At 49.0% G+C, this 22389-nt stretch overlaps 2 protein-coding genes across 6 annotated transcripts in view; one reads left to right on the top strand and one right to left on the bottom strand.

Annotated features, from left to right (window-relative positions):
* The window catches only part of LOC107402465 (uncharacterized), a 35558-nt gene that overhangs the window by 947 nt on the left and 12222 nt on the right, over positions 1-22389 (top strand). Inside the window, exon 2 of one of the 3 annotated variants that reach the window (XM_076575821.1) lies at positions 5389-5545. The exons of 1 other annotated variant lie outside the window; for it this stretch is intronic. In XM_076575821.1, the coding sequence (XP_076431936.1) occupies positions 5389-5419 (31 nt within the window). In that variant the 3' untranslated portion in view covers positions 5420-5545. Of the gene's footprint in view, positions 1-1892; positions 2005-5388; positions 5546-22389 lie in introns of those variants that run through there. One more of the 3 variants, XM_076575822.1, reaches the window with a different exon arrangement.
* On the bottom strand, positions 937-21535 carry C7H19orf38 (chromosome 7 C19orf38 homolog). 3 transcript variants are annotated; one of them, XM_042280506.2, is made up of 7 exons: positions 21382-21535; positions 19052-19360; positions 9611-9703; positions 5470-5497; positions 4892-4935; positions 4139-4176; positions 937-1219 (listed from the first exon to the last, which is right to left on the bottom strand). In XM_042280506.2, the coding sequence occupies exons 1-7, from the start codon at positions 21422-21424 to the stop codon at positions 1088-1090; spliced, it is 687 nt and encodes a 228-aa protein (XP_042136440.1). In that variant the 5' UTR covers positions 21425-21535; the 3' UTR covers positions 937-1087. The 3 variants fall into 3 exon arrangements, with proteins under 3 accessions (XP_042136440.1, XP_076431935.1, XP_042136441.1); XM_042280507.2 differs by having other exon boundaries at positions 1129-1219; positions 4850-4935; XM_076575820.1 differs by lacking the exon at positions 9611-9703.

Here is a 22389-nt window from a genome sequence, read left to right as displayed (position 1 = left end):
ATGGCTAGTTCAACAGTGTCATCTGCTATTCACGTTTTGGTGGACTCTTTGGGACCTCTAGTTTCCTCCTGGTCCTTACGACCCCTTTGTTCCCACGTTCCTGGTCTCCACAATGCTGCATTCCCTCCCTGCACCTCCAGGCATTTCTCATGCACCACATTAACTGAAGTTCAGTGGTATGGTACCTCCAGCGTGGCCAGTTCACCTTCCTCCCCAACCCCCAAGTCATGCAATCCCAAATTTAAAGATTACCTGAAACCTTGGGGTTACTTTAACAGGACCTGTGCCAGCAAGACTAAAAATACACCCAGCCCTTTCCCAAGCCCCGCCCCCCAATGGTACAAGCTCATGATCTCAAGCAGAAACAGGATGATGTGATCTCAAGGCCAGCCTGAGCTACAAAGTGAAATTCTGTCACTAAAAAGCATACACCCTGTCGGGCTGGGGTGGTGCAAGCCTTTAATTCTAGCACTTGGGAGGCAGAGGCAGGCAGCCTGGTCTACATAGTGAGTTCCAGGACAGACAGGGCTACACAGTGAAACCCTGTCCTGAAAACAACAACAGCAAAAACACCCCAAAGTCTGGCATGGTGGTATGCACCGTTAATCCCAGAACTCTAGAGACAGGCAGGTGGATCTCTTGAGTTTGAGCCTGGTCTACATGGTGAGTTCCAGGACAGACAGGGCTACACAGTGAGACCCTGTCTAGAAACAACAGAAAACATACAAAAATATAAACACCAGTCTGAAGGTCAGGTGCAGCTGGGGAAGCAGAGGAAAGAGGTACAGAATGTAGACCTCCTGTGCCCAGCTGGATGTCCAGATGCAGGGGCGACACCTCTGGTGGTCTACAATCCAGGGAATCTACAAATGGGCTCTGGCTCTCTGTCCAGCCTCTAGGCTGCTCCCCTGACGATTTTTCTTGTCTTCTGTGAGGAAGGTCACACCCTTCCTCTGGCCAGTCCATCTCCTTAGAAAGCCTTGGCTTGACCCCTCCCTACCGCCGAGTCTCTGGGTAGATGTCCAGCTTCTGCAGCTTTGGGCAGTGGGACGGGGAGAACCGGATAAAGGGGTCCTCACTCCTCGCCTCACTGGCAGGCCCGGAAAGTGCTGAACTCTGGGAGCTCTGGAGAGGATGATGTAGAGGTGGGCCGCTTTTGAGGCTCTGAGTTGCAAAGATGTGCATCTGGGGTTGCCACCAAGTCTTCCTGAGGCATTTTCTTTGTCCATGGAAGAAAAAGAACTGAGTGATTTGGGGTGTAAGAACCTGTGAGTTCCCCCTATTCCAGGCTCTCAGGTACCCTCCACCTCTCCCCACACCCATACCCCAACCTGCAGTGGCTCTGCTCCTGCTGCCTTCTCTCTGCTGAGGAAGGAGGCCAGAGGCCTGGGCTCAGCTCCCACTCTGTCACTCCCTAGCAGCCTGACATCACTTGAGTGACAGCTCTCCTACGCCTTAGTTTCAGATGATAGTATCCATCTCCGAGGGGCACTGTGGGCCTGAAACAGAGGTCCATGACGTGGATGGCACCAGTAAGCCAGCTCACCTTTGTGCTCACCTATCAGGGCTCCCCTAAAACCTTTCAAGAACTGAACCCAGCTGATTGAGACAGATTGAGGTCCCCTCAGAGCTTTGGTCCTCCCTAACCAGTGACTCTAGTAAGATCCCACAGGGTCTTTGTTAAAAAAAAAAAAAACATACAGCCGGGCATGCCTTTAATCCCAGCACTCAGGAGACGGGCAAGCAGGTCTCTGTTAATTGGAAGCCAGCCTGAGCTACATAGTGAGTTCCAGGCAGCCAGAGCTAAAGACCCTATTTTTTTTTTCCCCAAGACAGGGTCCCTCTGTGTAGCTTTGGCTGGCCTGGAACTCTCTCTCTCTCTCACTCTGTAGACCCGGCTGACCTTGAACTCACAGAGATCTCCCTGCCTCTCCCTCCCAAGTACTAGGATTAAAGGCATGCACCACCACCACCACCACCACCACCACCACCACCACCACCACCACCACCACCGCCCAGCTGGTAAGACCCTGTCTTTTTTTTTTTTTAATAATTTATTTAACTTTATTTTATGTACATTGGTGTGAAGGTTTCAGATCTCCCGGAACTGGAGTTGCAGACAGTTGTGAGTGAGCTGCCATGTGGGTGCTGGGAATTGAACTTGGGTCCTCTGGAAGAGCAGCCAGTGCTATTAATTGCTGAGCCATCTCTCCAGCCCCTAAGACCCTGTCTTAAAAAAGAAAGATGCCAGGTCTCATAGCCCACACCTTTAATCCCAGCACTTGGGACATAGAGGTGGGAGGGTCTCTGAGTTCCAGGGCAGCCAGGACAACATAGAGATCTTTCTTAAAAAATAAAATAAAATAAAATTGGGGCTAGAGGGCTGGAGAGATGGCCCAGCAGTTAAGAGCACAGACTGCTCTTCCAGAGGACCCAAGTTCAATTCCCAGCACCCACATGGCAGCTCAGGATCCAACACTCTCACACAGACATACATATAGACAAAACACCATTAAAAAAGAAAAAGAAAAAAAAATGGGATGAAACTAAGGTACTATGTGGGGTGGAACTAGCCAGTCAAAAGAAGAAATACATTGTTCATATGAAAATAGGCAAATCAAGAAAAGCAGGAACTAGAGCTTGAGACTTTTGGTACATGCCGAGCCTAAGACAGATATGTGTGTGTTACAGTGTTTTATACAGCCCGGGGACAGTGAGGGGACGACTACATGCTGAGATCTGGTCTCAAATAAAAGCAAGTGAACCGTGACTCATATGGCAGAGTGTTTGTCTAGTATGCAGGAAGCCCTGGGTTCCACCCCCAGCACTACAGAATCGGACTATAGTGCACACCCGTGCACACCTGTGATCGCAGCACTTGGGAGGTAGCTGGAAGATGATCAGATGTTCAGGTGCATCCTCAGCAACATAGTGAGTTTGTGACCAGGCTGTCTGGAAGCAAGATCTAACCAAACCTAACAAACAATAGAAAACCTTAGGGGCTGGGCGGTTCTGGCTGCCCCTGTCTGGAACAAACCTGCAGCGCTCCACCTGCCCCAAACTCCCAAATGGTGGGATTACATGCCCCGGCCACCATGCCCTGCCTTCTTGGTTGATCTGCACGGTTCAGGGTTGGTCCAAGAGCTAAAGTCGCAACAGATGTAACAGGTCTCTCCCCCAGCTCCCTCCCTTCTCTTTTTGTATGTGGTGCTAAGTGTGGAACCCCTGCCTCGAACACAGCTCATTCTACCCGGCAGCTGCGTCTCCAGCTTTTGTTCATTGTTTTGTTTTGTCGGCTTTTGCAACAGGGTCTCTCTGTGTAACCCTGGCTGACCTAGAACTCATTTATAGACCAGGCTAACTCAGGAATCCACCTGTCTGTCTCCTGAGTGCTAGGATTAAAGGTGTGTGCCGTTTTGCCCTCTTCATTGTTTTAAGACAGGAGGACTCGGGCTGGTGAGATGGCTCAGCAGCTCAAAGCACTTTCAGTCAGACCTGGTGACCTGAACTTGATTCCTGGTAGAAGGAGAGAACAAACTCGAGCAAGTTGACCTCTAACCTCCACGGGTATGCTGTGGCACACACACACACCCCTACACACACACACACACACACACACACACACACACACACACACACACACCTACACACACACAAAAAATAAATAAATAAATAAATAAATAAATAAATAAATAAATAAATAAATAAATAAATAAAAATAAAGTGTGGAGGGGAGATAGAGACTCTAGCCTAGGTTGACCTATACCTCACTGTGTAGCCCAGGCTAGTCTCAAACTCAAGTCCTCCAGTCTTTCTGCTTCCACCTCCCAAGTGCTGGGATTAGAGGTGTGAACCCCTACACTGACTTAAAAATAAGCTTTCTTATTGTCAGGAGGAGATAAGAGCATAGCAGAGTGTCACAAGGCTCCACATAGGAACCTGAAGAGGCCATGGGTCACCCCAAACCCCTCACCATCCTCAAGTGTTGAACCCAATCCAGTGACAATATGGCCCTGTGATCCCCTAGTTTCTCATAACCAGCCCCAGGCTTATGGGCAAGTTCTAGTTCTGTGACTCTGGGCTTCTTCCTGGTTCTGAAGCTCATAGAGGACTCCCAGTGACATTTCCCTCTACTCACCGTGGAGATGGCAAACAGAGAGTTATCAAAGGACATGTCTGAAACAGAGAAAGCAGGGTCAGCACAGGGTGGCCCGCTGCCTTGCACCCACCTGCTCCTGTCCCACAGCCTCGACATCCAGAATCCACCCTGCAGAAGGAGTTGGGGTTCATCCTCCAGTATCCTCTCCTGCTCCTTTCCAGCCACCCCAGGGTGAGTTGTGAACATTCAGAGGGAAGGCACAGGTCTCACTGTGTAGAACAGGCTGGGTGGGCCAGTGATACAGCTCAGCAGGTCAAGGCCCTTACAGCCAAGTTTGTTGACTTGTTTCAATGCCCAGGACCCCTTGGTAGAAGGAAGAAATGATCCCTGCAAGTTGTCCTCTGACCTCCTCACATGCACTGTGGCATGCCGGCTCCCGCACACACATAAATCATGGACAAGTCGATCGATAGACAAACACTGCTGATCTCTTACGTGTGCTGATAGCTTGGGTGATGTGGAAGTATAGTACAGAGCCGGAGTGGGGATCAGGGAAGGTTTCCTGGAGGGGGTGGCTTATACATTGAAGCTAGAGAGAGAGTTCTAGGCAGTGGGTAGAGCCAGTGTAGAGGCTGGAGACAGAAACAGAAAGTGGTAACCCAGCAGAAAGAATGGGGACAGTGTTTGGACCTCAAGAGCAACAAGAGGCCACAGAAAGGGTCCAAGTAGCAACAGGATTTCGAAGCTTACTTCACCCAGGGAAGCATCGAGGAGCCGGAGGACATAACAGACCTGTGTTGGTGAAGTTGACCTGAGCCCAGCAGGAGTCACGCTCTCTGCAAAGGGATTCAGAAGAAAGGATGCCCCATGAAATAGGACACTTGTTCAAGAACATCCCCCCAGCCACACCTGCTAGGGCTTGCGCTTACCACTTGCTCATCCCCTGCCCACAGCAAATACCTGCACGCTCATTTCCAGTCATTACACTAAGTGACAGCTCTCTGGCTATTAGTACCCAGGGACAACTCCAGGGCGTCTAACATGGCACAGTGGAGAATGCCACTGCAAATACCTAGGTTTCTGGGACAGTATTGGGGCAGCCAGCAGTGAGTTGGAGGTAAGGCAGCTGGGTTGCCTGGCCCCATGTGACTGGACTCCACGCCTCAGTATTCACATCTGGAAAATGGGGTTCATCTGGACTTCTGGGAGGAAGTGATGAGCATTGGTTTTAGAACATCCTGACACATAGCAATGCTCAATAAATAATTCATGTTCCATGCATTTATCAGTCCTCCCACCAGAGAACACCTTCGGGGATGAAGGTCTGCCCAGCATCTGCCCAGCCTCAGAGACACCCTGGAGGGACTCACCTTTGCTTCTGTAAGTTTTTTATTTTAGCTGGAAGAAAGATGAACAAGTATTGGTTAGATTATTCTGGATCTGGTAGCAGCTGAGAAATGCCTACACCCATAAAACCAAAAGCTCCCTTGACCCCTGTGGAACCCAGCTTTGCCTCATCCACATAGATCTGCTACTAAGTACAAAAGCTGCTATAAACAGGCCTTTCTCAGTTTTGTTTTTTTGCGGTAGTTTTGTTTTCTAGGCAAGGTTTCCCATGTAGCCCTGGTTGTTCTGGAACTCACTATGTAGATTAGACTGTAGGTACAGATCTGCCTGCTGAGTGCAGGGATTAAAAGGTGGTACCAACATGCCCACCTTCACTTAGTTTTCTAAAACAGTCCCGTATAGCTCAGGCTAACCTGAACTCACCATGTAGCCAAGGCTGGCTTTGAACTCCTGGTCCTCCTACTTCTACCAGCTAAATGCTAGAATTATGGGTGTGTGGCATCACCCTTGATCTGTTTCCTTGAGACGGGGTCTAGCCAGGGTTGGTCTCTAAACCACAATCCTCCTCCACAGCCTTTGAGTTCTGGAATTACAGGTGTGTACTACCACGTCACCCCATACATTTTAGGTGGGTTTTTCTTCTTAACCTTTATTTACTCTGTGTGTGCATGTTCTTGTATGGGTGTGGGTACACACCAGAGGGCATGTGCAGAGGGTAGAGGAGATCCTGTGGAGGCAGCTGCCCTGCCACCAGCCCCAGGGATGGAACTTGTGTAGGTATGCTTGGCAAGCATCTTTGTCTGCTTAGCGATCTTACTGCCCTTATTTATTTTTGTACTTGACTTACGAGAAATGTATGTTCATTTAAAAAACAAGAACTCCAAGTTACCAGTGTGGTGGCTCACTGCTGTAATCCCTGCAAACTGAAAGCAGAGGCAGGAGGATTACCTACATTTCAAGGCCAACCTGATCTATATGGGAGATGGCAGGTCTTCAGACCAGCCTGGGCTCTGAAGTGAAATCCAAACAAACAAAATCTTCAAAATTGTGTAAACATGTAAAATTGTTTTTCTTAAAAACTATGAATTTCAGGCTGGGTTTTAGGTAGTTGCACAGGCCTTTAATCCCAGCACACCAGAGGCAGATAGATCTCTGTGAGTTCCAGGCCAGCCTGGTCTACACAGAGAAACCCTGTGGGGGGTGGGGATTGAACCCTGGGCCTCATGCACATGAGACAAGCACTCCACACTGAGCTAAGCCTTAGCAACCTTAGGATGACAGCATGACCGCAACCACTATATTCCCACTTACTCAGCAAGTGGTGCCACCTACAAGTTCCAGGACAGCCAGGGCTACACAGAGAAACTGTCTCAACAAAACAAAACAAAAACATGAATATCCTGTTAGACAATTTCCAACACAAGCCTGTGGCCCTAGCATTAGAGAGGTGGAGGCACCTCTCAGCTATTAAGGCCACCCTCAGCTATTAAGCAAGTTTGAGGCCAGCCTGGCTATGTGATACCTGTCAAAAGTGGGGGTGAAGGTTAGAGTGGGAGTGTGACCTCCACACACCTCCCCCATAATGAAAAGTAAACTTTGTTTAGAAAGAAGTCTCCATTGTTGCCAGGAGCTGAGGGTGAAGTGAACAGAGCCACTGCCTAATGAGTCGAGTCCAGAGCAGTAGTTCTTAACCTATGGGTTATGACCCCTCAACAAACCTCTATCTCCAGAAATACCTAGACTACAATTCATAACAGTAGCAAAATTACAGTTATGAAGTAGCAATGAAAATAATTTTATGGTTGGGGGTCACCACAACATGAGGAACTGTATTAAAGGGTCACAGCATTAAGAAGGGTGAGAACCACTGGTTTAGAGGATGAAAGTTCTAGAAATTGGAGGGAGTGCTTGAACACAAATGGGACTATGCTTTTGTTTCTGAGACAGCACCTCACATAGCCCAGGTTAGCCTGGAACTTGCTATATAGTGAGGCTGACACTGAAGTCTTGATCCTCTGCCTTCAGTTAGTAAGAGCTGGGATTACAGGTGTGCCCACGGTGCCTTTTATGCAAGAGACTTGAACCACCATCGATCTTGATGCCTCAGAGGGTGGTCCAGAAACAGGATAGTACCCTTGAGTGCCCAGGGGTCCCATAGGTCTGTCTCCCCTTCCTCCCCTGTCACCTCCCTTCTGCTGGTGACCTGCTGCTGAATTCTGGTGAAAGAATTCCCCAGACTGACTGTCTCCGTGCTCCTGAAAACATGGATGAAAAGAAGCAGTCCTGGGGAGGGGCAGAGATGGCTCCAGCTAAGAGCACTGGCTGCTTTTCCAGAGACCCCAGGCTCAGTTCCAGCTACATGTAGGAGGCACAGAAGTCCTCGTGCTCACAGATGAGCACAAGGGGAACCTGGACTGTTACACACACACACACACACACACACACACACACACACACACACACTATTACACACACACACACACACTATTACACACACACACACACACACTATTACACACACACACACACACACTATTACACACACACACACACACTATTACACACACACACACACACTATTACACACACACACACACACACTATTACACACACACACACACACACTATTACACACACACACACACACTATTACACACACACACACACACACACACACACACACACACGGCTGGTCCTGCACTACCTGCACTAATACATACACACACACACACACACACACACACACACACACGGGGGGGGGGGGGGGGGGCTGGTCCTGCAAAGGAAGGGATGCATAACCTGCTATCTGCCCAGAAGGCTGGGAGCGGTGTGGTTAATAGTCTGATGACCTTGGTGACATCCCTGTGGTTCAGAACACACCAGATCTTCCCTCAGACCCTTATCATGAGCTTGCTCCTCTCAGTCAATGTATAGAACCTATCTTTTTGGAAGGTGTCACATATAGTCAACCTGTAGAACCCATCTTAATGGAAGATGTCACATGTACTTTACAAAGAGTTTCAATGTCATTTCTTAAGCTTAAGTGTGCACATGGGATTGAGTTAATTATCACTAGGAAATTTTTCACCAAATTGTCCTGTGCTTAACATGCCTAAAATAAACCACTTGGGGTCAGACTCCTGAAGTCTGAACCAGCATCAGCTGATTAGTCATGTTGAACTGAGCTGCCTTTTTCCTCCTGGAGACCATGACGACCCACAGCCATTGTAACTCCAGTTGCAGGGTATTCGATGCCCTGTTTTGGCCTCTGGGCATTGTGTACATGTGGTGTGTATTTATGCATGCAGGCAGATACCTATACGCATAAAAATATGAAAAAAATGAAAATAAAACAGTTGTGGTATTGTCCATATGAAATTGTAGCACTTGGGAAGCTGAGGCAGGAGGATTTCAAGTTCTAGACACACACACACACACACCCAAAAAAAAGGAAAGAAAACTCCTGGAGTAAATAGGATTTCAACATCAGCCTCAATGATGTGATCCTGGAGGGGGAGGAGAGGAGAGTGGGGGGGAGGAGAGAGGGGGGTGGGGGAGGAGAAGAGAGTGAGGGGGGGAGAAGAGGGGAGGGGGAGGAGAAGAGAGTGGGCAGGGGGAGGGGGAGAAGAGAGTGGAGGGAGGAGAGGGGTGGGAGAGAGTGAGGGAGAAGAGAGTGGGGGGGAGGAGAGAGTGGGGAGGGGGGAGGAGAGAGGGAGGGGGGAGGAGAGAGGGAGGGGGGAGGAGGAGAGAGGGGGAAGGGGGAGGAGGAGAGAGGGGAAGGAGAGAGTGGGGGGAAGGGAAGGGGGGAGGAGAGAGTGGGGGGAAGGGAAGGGGGGAGGAGAGAGTGGGGGGGGGAAGAGTGGGGGGGGAAGGGACCAGGACCTGGGCATGATGGTGCAATGCCGCACTCCAAGGGCAGAAACCAAGGCAGTGGATTTCTGGTTTCCAGGCCAACCTGGACCACACGGTGGTTTCAGGGCAGCCAGGGCTACATAGTGAGACCCTGCCTCAAACACTGAAAGAGGAAGACTGAGAGCCATGTGGAGGCTGCCCCCCGGCCTTGTTTCCTGCATGCCCCATCACCTGTCCTGCCCCCCGGCCTTGTTTCCTGCATGCCCCATCACCTCCTGCCCCCCCGGCCTTGTTTCCTGCATGCCCCATTACCTTTCCTGACCACCACAACGATAGCCACCATCCCTGCGAGGAGGAGGACAGCTCCAGCCAGGCTCAGGGAGAGCACCATGATCCAGGTGGGGACTAGAGGGAGAAGAGAACAGGGCAGGTGAAGGAGCTGGGAGGGCATGGGAGGGCACGCACCTGGGGGTACCTCCTGGAGCTCCACCCTTACCCAAGCATCTTGAGTGTAGGTGGGCCTGGAAACTTAAAGAGCCTTGTACATAGGCAATTAGCAACCAGTGAGGACTTCTGCTGGACCAGTAAGAAAGTTTCTTCCTTCTGGGGAAGAATCCCCATCCCAAGACTGGATTTCATTTAGAAAATTGAGGAGGAGGAGGAGGATTATGAGTTCAAGGCTAGCATGTGCTAGAGAAGTCAAAGCCAGCCTAGGATACAGAATGACCTACACAAACACACACACACACACACACACACACAAAAAAAAAAAAAAAAAAAAGACAAAGCAAGGGGCTATATAGCTCAGGATAGAAAATTCACCTAATGTAAGGAAGGTTCTAGGTTCCATCCCCAGCACCATCAAAAAGAAAGAATGGAAATTTAAATTTTTTATTTCATTTAGTGTCCCCCCCCTCTCTCTCACACACACACACCCCAGTATGTGCATGGAGGTCATAGGACAACGCGTGGGAGTTGGTTCTCTCCTTCCATCATGTGGGTCCCAAAGATGGACTCAGGTCATCAGGCCTGAGGGTAAGTGTCCTTAACCACTGAACCATCTAGGTGGTCTGACAATGGACAAATGATCCATTGTTGTGTATAGTTAATACATGCTAATGAAAACATCATTTGTATTTTTATTTATATGCATAGAGGCTGAGAAGAGGCTTCTGCACTACATTCTAGAGCCCACGGAGTCCAGAAAAGGGTGTCAGTTCCCCTTACACTAGGGTTACAGGCAGCTGTGAACTCCCTGATATGAGTGCTGGAAACCAAACTTGGGTCCTTTGGAAGAGCAGCCAGTCCTCTCAAATGCTGAGCCATCTCTCCATCCTCCATGAAAACATTTTAAAAAGAGCTCTTTGTGCCTGGCATACCTGTACACCTTTAATACCAGCACTTGGGAGGCAGAGGCAGGTGGATTTCTGTGAGTTCAAGGTTGGCCTGGTCTACAGAGTGAGTTCCAGGACAGCCAGGGCTACACAGAGAAACCCTGTCTCAAGGAGAGAGAGAGAGAGAGAGAGAGAGAGAGAGAGAGAGAGAGAGAGAGAGAGAGAGAGAGAGAGAGAGAGAGAGAGAGAGAGAGAGAGAGAGAGAACGAGAGAGAACGAGAGAACGAGAATGCTCTGTGTAATCACAACCCTTAGGAGTCTGAGGCAGGAGGATTACATTGAGTTTGAGGCAAGCCTGAGCTACAGTATGAGACCTTGTCTCAGAAAAAAAAAAAATTAAGATATTTTAGGGCTGGCAAGATGGCTCTGCTGCCTAGTTTGTTTGTTTGTTTTCCAGGCAAACTTTATTAACATACAAATAAAATATCATCACATGCAGCTCTGTGTGCTTCCCCGTACATTAACAGGTAGACTTGAACTCTAAGTTGCACAGATCAAGATATTTGACCAAATCCATGAACAAAATAAAACTTGCTCTGATCCTTAAAAGATGTTCTAGATCGGAACTCTGGCTTTGCCATATCACTAGCTAAGCTTTGAGAGGACTGGCTTCCCCAGGGCTGGGAGGGCGTATGTTAGGGGGGGTGCCTGGGAGAGGACACAGCCCTCAGTTTCTAGTCAGCTGCCTGTCATGGCCTCTGCTGGCTAGTTTTATGTCAACTTGTCACTAGCCAGAGTCATATGAAAGGAGGGAACCTTGATTGAGAAAATGGCCCCATAAGATCTGGTTATAGGGGACTGGAGAGATAGCTCAGAGGTTAAGAACATTGGCTGCTCTTCCAGAGGTCCTGAGTTCAATTCCCAGCAGCAACATTGTGGCTCACAGCCATCTGTAATGAGATCTGGCGCCCTCAGGCAGAACACTATATATATTAAATAAATTTTTTAAAAAAATCTGATTGTAGGGCTGGAAAAGGCACATGCCACCACTGCCTGCTGTAGGGCATTTTCTTAATTAGTGATTGAAGTTGGAGAGCCCAGCCCACTGTGGATGGTACCATCCCTGGGCTGGTGGTCCTGGGTTCTAGAAGAAAGCAGGTTGAGGCTGGGTGGCAGTGGTGCATGCCTTTAATCCCAGCACTTGGGAGCCAGAGGCAGGTGGATCTCTGATTTCAAGCCAGCCTGAGCTACAGAGCAAGTTCCAGAACAGCCAAGGCTGCACAGAGAAACCCTATCTGAAAAAACCAAAAAGAAAGGAGGAAAAAAAAAAGGCAGGCTGAGCAAGCCAGTGAGCAGTACCTGTCCATGGCCTCTGCATCAGCTCCTGTCTCAGGTTCCTGCCCTGTGTAAGTTCCTGTCCTGGCTTCCTTCAATGGTGACTATGATGTAGAAGTGTAAGCCAAAGAAACCCTTTCTGCCCCAACTTGCTCTTGGTCATGGTGTTTCATAATAGCACTAGTAACCTAAGACAGTGACTTAGTAGTTAAAGGCACTTGCCACCAAACCTGACAATCTGAGTTCAATGTTGTAAGGAGAGAACAATTCTCAGATTGTCTTCTGACCTCCATGTGTGCCAACAGGAATACATACATTACACATACACACACACACACACACACACACACACACACACACACACACCAATAAAATGCAACACAAATAAAATACAATTAAAAAGAAATTAGGACTGGAGAGATGACTCAAGGGTTAAGAGCATGGACTGCTCTTTCAGAGGACCCGGGTTCAAGTCCCAGCACCCACAAGGAGGCTCACAACTACTTATAATGGGATCTGATGCCCTCTTCTGGTGTGCAGGCATACATGCAGATGGAGCACTCCATAAAATACATAAGTAAATAAATCTATTTTTAAAAAAAAGGAAAAGAAAACAAATTATGGAGGCTGGAGAGACCTCAGTAGTTAAAAGCACTGGCTCCTCTTCCAGAGAACCCATATTAAATTCCCAGGATCCACATGCTCATAACCATGTGCAATGCCAGACCCAGAGGATAAGAACCCTCTTCTGGCTGGGTGGTAGTGGCACACTCCTGTAATCCAGGCACTTGGGAGGCAGAGGCAGGCCGATCTCTTGAGTTTGAGGCCAGCCTGGTCTACAGAGTGAGTTCCAGGACAGCCAGGGCTACAGAGAAATCCTGTCTCAAAAAAAAACAAAAAAGAGCCAGGCGGTGGTGGTGGTGGTGGCGGCGGCGGCGGCGGCGGCGGCGGCGGCGGCGGCGGCGGCGGCGGCGGCGGCGGCGGCGGCGCACGCCTTTAATCCCAGCACTCGGGAAGCAGAGGCAGGTGGGTCTTTGTGAGTTCGAGGCCAGACTGGTCTACAGATTGAGTTTCAGGACAGGCTCCAAAGCTACACAGAGAAACTCTGTCTCGGAAAAACAAAAAAAACAAAAGAACCCTCTTCTGGCCTCTTTGGGCATTGGCACACATGTGGTGCACATTCAATACATGCAGGCAAAATGCCCACACACATAAAACAATAAATAAATAAATGAATGAGTGAAAATACCCATACACATAAAACAATAATTGAAGGAATGAATGAAAATACCCATACATATAAAACAATAAATGAATTAATGAATGAATGAAAATACCCATACACATAAAACAATAAATGAATTAATGAAAATACCCATACACATAAAACAATAAATGAATTAATGAATGAATGAAAATACCCATACACATAAAACAATAAATGAATTAGTGAAAATACCCATACACATAAAACAATAATTGAAAGAATGAATGAAAATACCCATACACATAAAACAATAATTAAAGGAATGAATGAAAATACCCATACACATAAAACAATGAATGAATGAATGAAAATACCCATACACATAAAACAATAAATGAATAAATGAATGAATGAATAAATACTAATTTTGGAAGGGCTATTTTAAAGGTTGTTCTCTGTGGCTAGGGTTGGCACTGGAGCACGAAGATGCACACCGAGAGCTGCTGGGCAGGGTTTGGCCACTGTGTAGGGAAAGGTGTCCTTAAAATAAGGGAAGGAGGGCTGGAGAGATGGCTCAGAGGTTAAGAGCACTGCTTGTTCTTCCAAAGGTCCTGAGTTCAATTCCCAGCAACCACATGGTGACTCACAACCATCTGTAGTGAGATCTGGGTGCCCTCTTCTGGCCTGCAGGGGTGTGTGCAGACAGAACACTGTATACATAATAAATAAATAAATCTTTAAAAAAAAAAAATAAGGGAAGGAGGGCGAGATGACATGGAGTTCCTGCCCTTTGGGTGTTTGTTTGTTTGAGACAGGCTGTCACTATGTACATCTTTCATTTTCAATTCTAGCCGTGTCTGAATTCACACAGTGAACTGCCTTCAGTGAACCAGCAAAGCCCTTTTGTGGGCAAATCCAATCTCTTTTTCCTCTCTTTCCTCTGCGCCCCACCTCTTTTTCCAAAAGGACTCAAGGGCCCGGCAGCCCTCAAACTTGCTCTGTAGCAGAGGAAGACCTTGAACTCCTGATCCTCCTGCCTCTACCAGGATGACAGGCATGTGTCCCGTGCTGGGGTGAGACCTGGGGCTTTGAGGATGCCCGGCAAGTGCTCCCGCAGTGCAGCCTCATCCACGCCAAGTTTGTTTTGAGACAAGACCTCACCATGTAGGCCTGGCTTGCCTGGAACACTCTATGTCGACCAGACTGGCTCTGAACTTGCCTCTACTTCTGAGTGCTGGGATTAGAGGTGCACCACCAAGCCTAGCTCCCATGTCGTCGTCTTTCTTAATTAATGGGTGGTTATTTGTTTATTTCATGTGTTTGAGTGTTTTGCCTGCATGTGTCTGTGCACCACTTGCATGCAATGCCAGTGGAGGCCAGAAGAGGGAGTGGGTCTCCTGGGGTTGGAGTTAGAGGTGGTTGGTTGTAAGCAGCCATGTAGGTCCTAGGAACTGAACCCAGGGAACTGAACCCAGGTCTTCTGAAAGAGCAGCCAGTGCTCCAAAGTGCTGAGCATCTCTCTAGCCCCTCCATGTTGTGTTTTTGAAACAAGGTCTTGCTCCATAGCTCAGGCTGGCCTGAACCTTGACCATTGCCTGGCTTTGAATGGGGATTTTAAACCTCATTAAATGCAATTATCTTGTGGCTCCAGTCTGGGTACTAAAGACTCAACGGCATCCACTCTGGCCATACAGTGGGCTGTGTAGAAGCCATCCCTCAGGACAGGAGCTCCATGGCAGCATGAGACACTCCTGTCACCCCAGCACTAGGGAGATGAGTGCAGGGGATCAGGAGCTTAAGGTCATCTGCAGCTGCACTGGGGGAGGGGAGGAGCCCCCCACATGAGTCTCTCTTAAAATGTTCCTTTAAAAAGGAAAGAATGGGCATTTCCCAAGTTCTTGTCTGCAAAGGATTCAGATTCCCCTCCCCAGGACCTGGGGTAAGGGTGGAGGGGGGTTCCTGATCCCAGCTGACAGGGGAGGAGGGACCGGTATTTTCACAAGGTTAGGTCTTGTTCATTCACCCTCTGTGTCAGGAGAGGCATCTCATCTTTTGGCTGCAAGACCACCAGGCCTAGGTGAGAGAGGGAGCCACTGACAGTGGAGCTCAGGCAGAGAGCTCAGAGCCCGCTCTGCTTTCCGGATCGCAGACATAGCGGGCAGCTAGATCCGGAGGCCTTTTCCTCACTCTCAAGGATGACCTTGAACTTCTAATCCTCCTGCCTCCACCATCCAAGTGCTGGATAGCAGGAGTCCACCACAACACCCAGATCTTCTATTTGTTATTGAGATAAAATCTTGCTGTCTAGCCTGGACTGGCCTCCAACTCATGGCAGTCCTCCTGCCTCGGTCTCCAGAGTGCCGGGATTACAGGTTTGTGCCACATGCCTGACCTTGCTCTTTAAAAATAATTTTGTAATTACATTTTTATTCATGTTGAGCGTGGGGAGGCAGTGTACATGTGTCATAGCGTGTGTGGAGTGGAGGTCAGAGGGTAACTTTTGGGAGCTGGTTCTCCTTACCCCATGTGGAATCTAAGGGGTGAACTCAAGCCGAGCTGTTGGGCATGGCAGCCCGCTGCCCCCAGACACACACTGAGCCTTCTGTGTCTGTCTGTGAGAGAGGCTGGCCGCCTCTCCTGTACTCTACTTTCCACTCAGCTCCCCTAAGCTCATACCTGGCGCTCCAGATCCATAAAGCAAACCCATCCCATCTCAGGGAAAGAACACTCAACAAAGACTATCGGGGTCTAGCCTCTACAGTCTTCTCCCAGAGTTCCAGAAGAGACGCTACCAGCAGTGGATTAATCTGAGGGATCCTCAAATAAACCTAAGTACACCAAGCTCTTTAGTCCACTCACTTTATTCTTCTGAGTCAAAATCTCTCTACACAGCTTCAGTTCTGTTCTCATCCTTAGCTCCTCTCTCCCCCTTCCCCTCCTGTCCTCTCCTTGTTCTATCTAAGTTCCTTCCATCTTCATCCCCCTCTTCTCTCCCCCGGCCAGTTTAAATACACATGCAATCTGCAATTCTCTGACTCTGCCACATTCTGGTCCGGAAGGGCAAGTCTGCTTGGTAGCTAGGAAGCCTGCCTCATAGCTTGATGCACCTGTATGTGAAAGCCCTTTTGTTCTGAGTTAGTTGTTAAAGGGGAAGTCTAGAGACACCACGTGGGTGATGGGAGAAAGGGTTAAGCTTACTTTGCACAAGAAGTAAAGTACCTAACATCTGTCCGGCCTTGGCCATTGTCTCCTCCACGTGGATATTTACTTTAGTTCAGGAGACTAGAAGGTGGTATGGATGCTTGTCTATCTGCATTTTGTCCTTGGATGTTGAGAGGTTTCTCAGACAAAATGTGTTTGTTTGGAGAAGGCCCTGGCCCTGAATACTTGCCAGTGGAAATAATTACAGAAGGCAGATATCTGAGTAATGCTAATTCTGGAAACAAAAGCCTGGAAAAAGGAAGTCTTGCCTGTGTCACAGTTGGGGACATGTCCAAATATCTCAACTGTATAGGGGAAATAGTGTCCAGTGATGATCAAACACACTGTTCCAGGAATGGAAAAGCTACAATAGCACATGAGAAATTCATAGGAGGAAAGGGCTAATATTCAAAAGCCAGTATCACCAACCACAAACAGTGGTGGCGGTGGGACCATGGAGGCATCAGATGCTGCTCCGAGTTGCTGGCTGCTTCTCATTGTGTTGGTGACTGCAGTGATGCTACCTGGGACGAAGGGTTTACTGCTGCTTGTTCAGAGAATTGCGCGGACCATCGTGTTACAAGAAAGCATTGGCAAAGGTCAGTTTGGAAAAGTTTGGCAAGACAAATGGTGGGGAGAAATTGCTGTGAAGATTTTCTCTTCTAGGGAAGAAAGTTCATGGTTCCCATACAGACATTTATCAGACTGTGATTGCTCCAAAACCCCAGAGGAGGCGGAGGTGCGCGCGCGCGCGCGCGCGCGCGCACACACACACACACACACACACACACACACACACACACAAAATGGCTGCAGGGAACCATGACCACACCTAACAGCAACTTTGAAATGTTCAAAAGGATGATGGGACCCCACAAAGAAGATTTCACATGGACAATGGTAAAGCCATTAAGCTGATTAACACCATCAGAGATCAGCTTTGGACTCCAACTGCTCAGGACAATTTGGAAATGGCTAGCTGAGATGATCCAGATTCACAGACAACTTGAGCAAGGACTTGAGACAATTCCTACATTTTCCCATTATGCAGAGACTGGACAACAAATGATACAGCTACCTCTCCCAGGACTTGACAATTAACCCAAGCAATTTCTTTTCAGGATTCCCTAAAGATGTCTTAAGCCCCAGAAAGCAGGAAATTATTTTAAGAAAACTATGCCCATATTCCCAAGAGGTGGGATAGATGGTTTTTCGTCAAAAAGTTATGGATATTGTCATTGTTTATGATGGTTGGTTACAAGTTGTTAATTGTTAATGGTCAGGAAAAAAGCTAAACAAGGAGATTAGCTTCAGAGTTTTTGTTTAAAAAAAAAAAGAGCCATGTGGTGGTGGCACACACCTTTAATCCCAGCACTTGGGAGGCAGAGGCAGGCAGATCTCTGTGAGTTCGAGGCCAGCCTGGGCTAACAAGTGAGTTCCAGGAAAGGCACAAAGCTACACAGAGAAACCCTGTCTTGAAAAACCAAAAAGAAAAAAGAATATAGATGTGAGGTAGATCATTGAATCTACTCTAAAAGGGGGAAGATATAAAAATGACAAAAGGTAGAGTATTGAATCCATTATGAAAAAAAGACGATATGATAAGATAAAAAGGGAGATTATTGAATCTACTTTTAAAAAGGAACTACTTGTTTTAAATAGGATAAGTAAAGAAAATTTTTTGTTTGAATTTGTCAAATGTTAATGGACTGGACATTGTTAATGTAATTCTTGGCTGTATATATTGTATATACTTATTGGATATAGTTTTTCTTGTATTAGTTATAAGCTTTTTTAAATTTTAGACAAAAAAGGGGAAATGTGGTATTGTGTTCCCCAAAATATTGTGCATTCTAAAAACTTATCTGGGGTCAGAGACAGAACAGCCATAATATTAAATATAGAGGTTAGGCAGTGGTGGCACATGCCTTTAATCTTAGCATTCCAGAGGCAGAGATCCATCTGGATCTCTGTGAGTTCAAGGCCACACTGGAAACAGCCAGGCATGGTGACTCACGCCTTTAATCCCAGGAAGTGATGGCAGAAAGCAGAAAGGTATATAAGGCATGAGGACCAGGAACTAGAGCCATGTTAAGCTTTTAGGCTTTTGAGCAGCAGTTCAGCTGAGATCCATTTGGATGAGGACTCAGAGGCTTCCAGTCTGAGGAAACAGGATCAGCTGAGGAAATGACGAGGTGAGGTGGCTGTGGCTTGTTCTGCTTCTCTGATCTTCCAGTGTTCACCCCAATACCTGGCTTCAGGTTTGATTTTATTAATAAGACCTGTTAAGATTCGTGCTACATCAGCTGAATTCCTGCTTCGCATCTCTGTGGCCCACAGCAAACACAGATATGAGGCCTCCCAGGGCTCTGCTCAGTCAGATCAACAGCTGATGTCTGCGGTGGCCCACTAGTCCCTACAGGATTACCTCCCTGCCACACCGCACACGTCCTTCCTATCACTGAGCTTCTGCCTTCCTGAGGTCTCCCTCAAATACACAAATGCAAGTTCCAGCCCCAGGGCCTTTGCTCACCATTTCCCTGCTGTAAGTCCTGGGTATCTATCAGGGGGCTGCTTCTCTTCCTTCCGATCTACTTGTCTGTAGACTTGGACTTGCACCAAAGCCCCTCGAGGAGGGAGAGGGCAGCATGACGGGGCTCCACATTGGGGTCTTACCTGGAAAGGAGACCTGCACTGACTGGCTGAGGCCGGACAGCTGGGGCTGGCTGTGCTCACCCATCACGCCGTACTGACAGCGGAAGTCACCCCCAGCAGCCTCACTGCCACCACCAGTCACATTGAATGTCACGCCGGGCTGATCTGCGGGGGCCTGCAGACGCTGGACTGCCTCTTCCCCTCGGAACAGGGTGAAATTGGCCCCGAGGAAGTCCTCTGGGGCTGTACATGAGATGTAGATGGCGTCGTCTTGGCTGCTTGGGTAGGGGGGCACCAGGAAGATGGACGGTGCAGGAATGGCCAAGGAGCCTGTAATGAAGAAGGACAGCTTGAGCTGGCAGTGTTCTTGGGACCAGCTCACTTACTCGATGTAGGTGATCTACGTGCGTGTGTGTGTGTGTGTGTGTGTGTGTGTGTGTGTGTGTGCGCGCGCGCGCGCGCCTGAGCCTGCACGCGCATGTGCTGGGGATCAAGCCGTCCTAACCTGTTGATCTACACTCCAGGCCCTGAGCCTTGGTGGTTGTAACAGGACACTGGTGACCCCTGAACACTCACCACTGTCTAGGAAACTGGGTGCCCGGCACATGGGTACGATGGCACTCACATGTCATTAAGTCATCTTATCGACAGTGGCGGCGATCATTATACAATCGAGTGATGCTCGGTCAACAGAACCGTGCAGCAGATCCTGCTGTGGTTGCTAGGGACAAGGCAATGTACTCTAGAAATGAACAGAAGCCAGGACTGGGGAGACGGCCCAGCGGTTAAGAGCACTGGCTGCTCTTCCACAGGACCTGGGTTCAATTCCCAGCACCCACATGGCAGCTCATCACTCGGTCTGCAACTCAGGTCCAAAGGGATCTGACGCCCCCTTCTGGCCTCCACAGGCACCAGGCATGCACACAGTGCCCAGACATATGAGTAGGCAAATCACCAAACAGAAAATAAAATGAAGGCAGAAAAGAAATAAACAGAAGTGCTGACCTCAGGAAAGTGCAAGAGCAGTGCTGGGTAATGGAGAAGGCTACTTGTGAACTAGGGTGACCTCAGAGGACTTCCCAGAAGAGGTGACACATAATCTGAGCCTTGCTTGTAGAGAAGGACCGCTGTGAAGATTAGGGAAGAACCTTCCAGCCTGAGGAAATGCTGTAGGAAGAAGCCCAGAAGGTGGATGGGGCACACCGATGAGCTGGGGGGGGGGCTCCATGGTGGAGCCCCTACCTAGAGTTCCCCAGTGAGGGGCTGGGGTGTGGCTCAGTGCTTCCGCCATGGGTGAGGCCCTGGCTTCATCCACAAGACCAGAGAAGCAAACCCAAGAGGTGAGGTCACGATGGTTGGCAAAGGGTGAGGGAAGGGGAGTAAGCGGGGAGCGGGAGGAGGAATCCCCTCACTCCTGGGTGCTGCGGGAGGGTGGGGTGAGTTCTGTAGGCAGCAGCCTGAAAGGGACCAGTCTTGCCTCGCTGTCACAACTTCCTGACCAGAAAGTCAGAGGCAATCCAGTTTGTCTTCTTAACATTTATATTCTGTGCATGAGTGATTTGCCTGCGTGTATGTCTGGGCAATATGTGGGTATCTGGTTCCTGTGGAGCCCAGAAAAGGGTGTCAAATCCCTTTGGACCTGAGTTACAGAAAGTTGTGTTCTGCCATGTGGGTGCTGGGAACTGAACCCAGGTTCTTTGGAAGAGCAGCCAGTGCTCCTAACTGCTGAGTTGTCTCTCTAGCTCCCTGCTTTCTCTCTTTTTAAAAATTAAATTTATTCATTCAGTGTGTGTGTGTGTGTGTGTGTGTGTGTAAAACAGAGGACAACTTGCAGGAGTTGGGTCTCTCCTTCCACTACGTGAATGCCAGGGATCAAACTCAGGTCGTCAGCCTTGGCAGCAAGTGCCCTTCCCCTGACCTATCTCACCAGCCCCTCTTTAAACAGACAGACAAACAGACAGACAGAGCCACATACATCCCCGGCAGGCACTCCTGTGTTATGCCCCTCGGCTTTGAGCAGGATGCCTGCAGACAAACTTCACAGAACTTCTGAGTTAACCTCTCCTGACATCACAAGTTTCCGAGTCCCTTTCTCTGAGTGCCACAGTCCTGGCGGCCAAGGGGGCTGAGTCACGGGCAGTAGCACTGCTACTGGGGTAATATTTCTAGAAAACTTGGCTCGAGGGGATGAGAAAGCTCAGGCTGGCGTTTCCCAGGCTGCCTCTGTGGGGATCCGACTCATCTAACAACTGCAGAGAGCAGCAGCACTGTGCTTTCTGCCCCAGAGGGCAGCCTGGTGGACAGGGGAGGGGCAGCTGGGTGCTTCCCCCAAGGGCAAGCTTCAGACTCACCAGATGCAAACAGCAGAATGGTCCAGGGCATCTCTCCTCCCATGTAGGGCTGGGAAAGCTGGCTGAGGCCACGAGGATCTGGGGCTCCCTGCCAGCCCTGCGACCACAGTGGAGAAAGGAGAAGCGAGGGTTGGTTTGTACTGTTTCCTCAGTGGCAGGAAGTTGCACACACGCTTGGGCACCAAAAGTGATTCTCTCCTGTCCCCACCCCTTCCCCAAACACACAGCCAGTCACCCTGCCACTGCTCATCAGCCACTCTGGCTACAGTTCTGTACACTGCAGGGAAAACGCTTCCTCCCGCCAACCTCAAGAACTTCGGTAGTGTCCGTGGGCTAAGAGGAAGCCTCCACCCATGACACACCGACCGGTGGCAAAACCAAATGATGTGGTGGCATCGAGGGGTGAGCCTGCGTGTCCTCAGGCAAGATCTGACTGAGTACTGTGATGTCTCAGCTGCTGGAGAGGGTGAGAGCAGGGATATTAATTAGATCAAGGAACCACAGCAAATGCCCTGGTTTCATCTAGGGGTCTGGCTCCGCGGGGCCTAAGAATGCTTGCCTAGAATCCCCAGTGAGGGCTGGGGCAAGGCTCCCCGGGAGAGTGCTGCTCTTGCTTTCAGGAGCCCCATGCCCCGTGGTTTGCAGCTTTGGATAAAGGCCTCAAGGCTTCCCCAGCTGTTTGAAGGAACAACAGATGGAGAAAATTCCTGTTAAATCAATACACTTCTAAGTTAATGATACATTTTATTTAGTTTCCCATTCAGTCCTACAATGTGCCTTAAAGTCTACACTAGGGGGCAGCTTTTGATCACTATGGTGTTTTAAGGAAGCCTGTCTCCACAGACTATGGCATTATTTGGGACGTTCAGGAAGCAGGCCTTGCTGGAGGAAGTGGGCTGCTGGTGGGGAGCTCTGAGAGTTCAGACGCCTGCGTTCCCATTTTGCTCTTGGTTCCTGTTTGTGGTTCAGCGGCTACATGAGCTGCCTCCACTCTGTCATGGAGTCTAC

This window comes from Peromyscus maniculatus, chromosome 7 (assembly GCF_049852395.1).
Source record: "Peromyscus maniculatus bairdii isolate BWxNUB_F1_BW_parent chromosome 7, HU_Pman_BW_mat_3.1, whole genome shotgun sequence".
Taxonomy (NCBI): domain Eukaryota; kingdom Metazoa; phylum Chordata; class Mammalia; order Rodentia; family Cricetidae; genus Peromyscus; species Peromyscus maniculatus.
This window is presented reverse-complemented; position numbering and strand designations above follow the sequence as displayed.

Bases quoted from the DNA above. Each gene is read 5' to 3' on its own strand.
- C7H19orf38 (XM_042280506.2), bottom strand. From the start codon at position 21,424: ATGGGAGGAGAGATGCCCTGGACCATTCTGCTGTTTGCATCTG. The intron at 5,498-9,610 runs GTAATGGGGCAT...TCTTTCTTCCAG, and splicing joins CGTTGTGGTGGTCAGGAAAG to CTAAAATAAAAAACTTACAG. The intron at 1,220-4,138 runs GTGAGTAGAGGG...CCATGGACAAAG, and splicing joins CTCTGTTTGCCATCTCCACG to AAAATGCCTCAGGAAGACTT.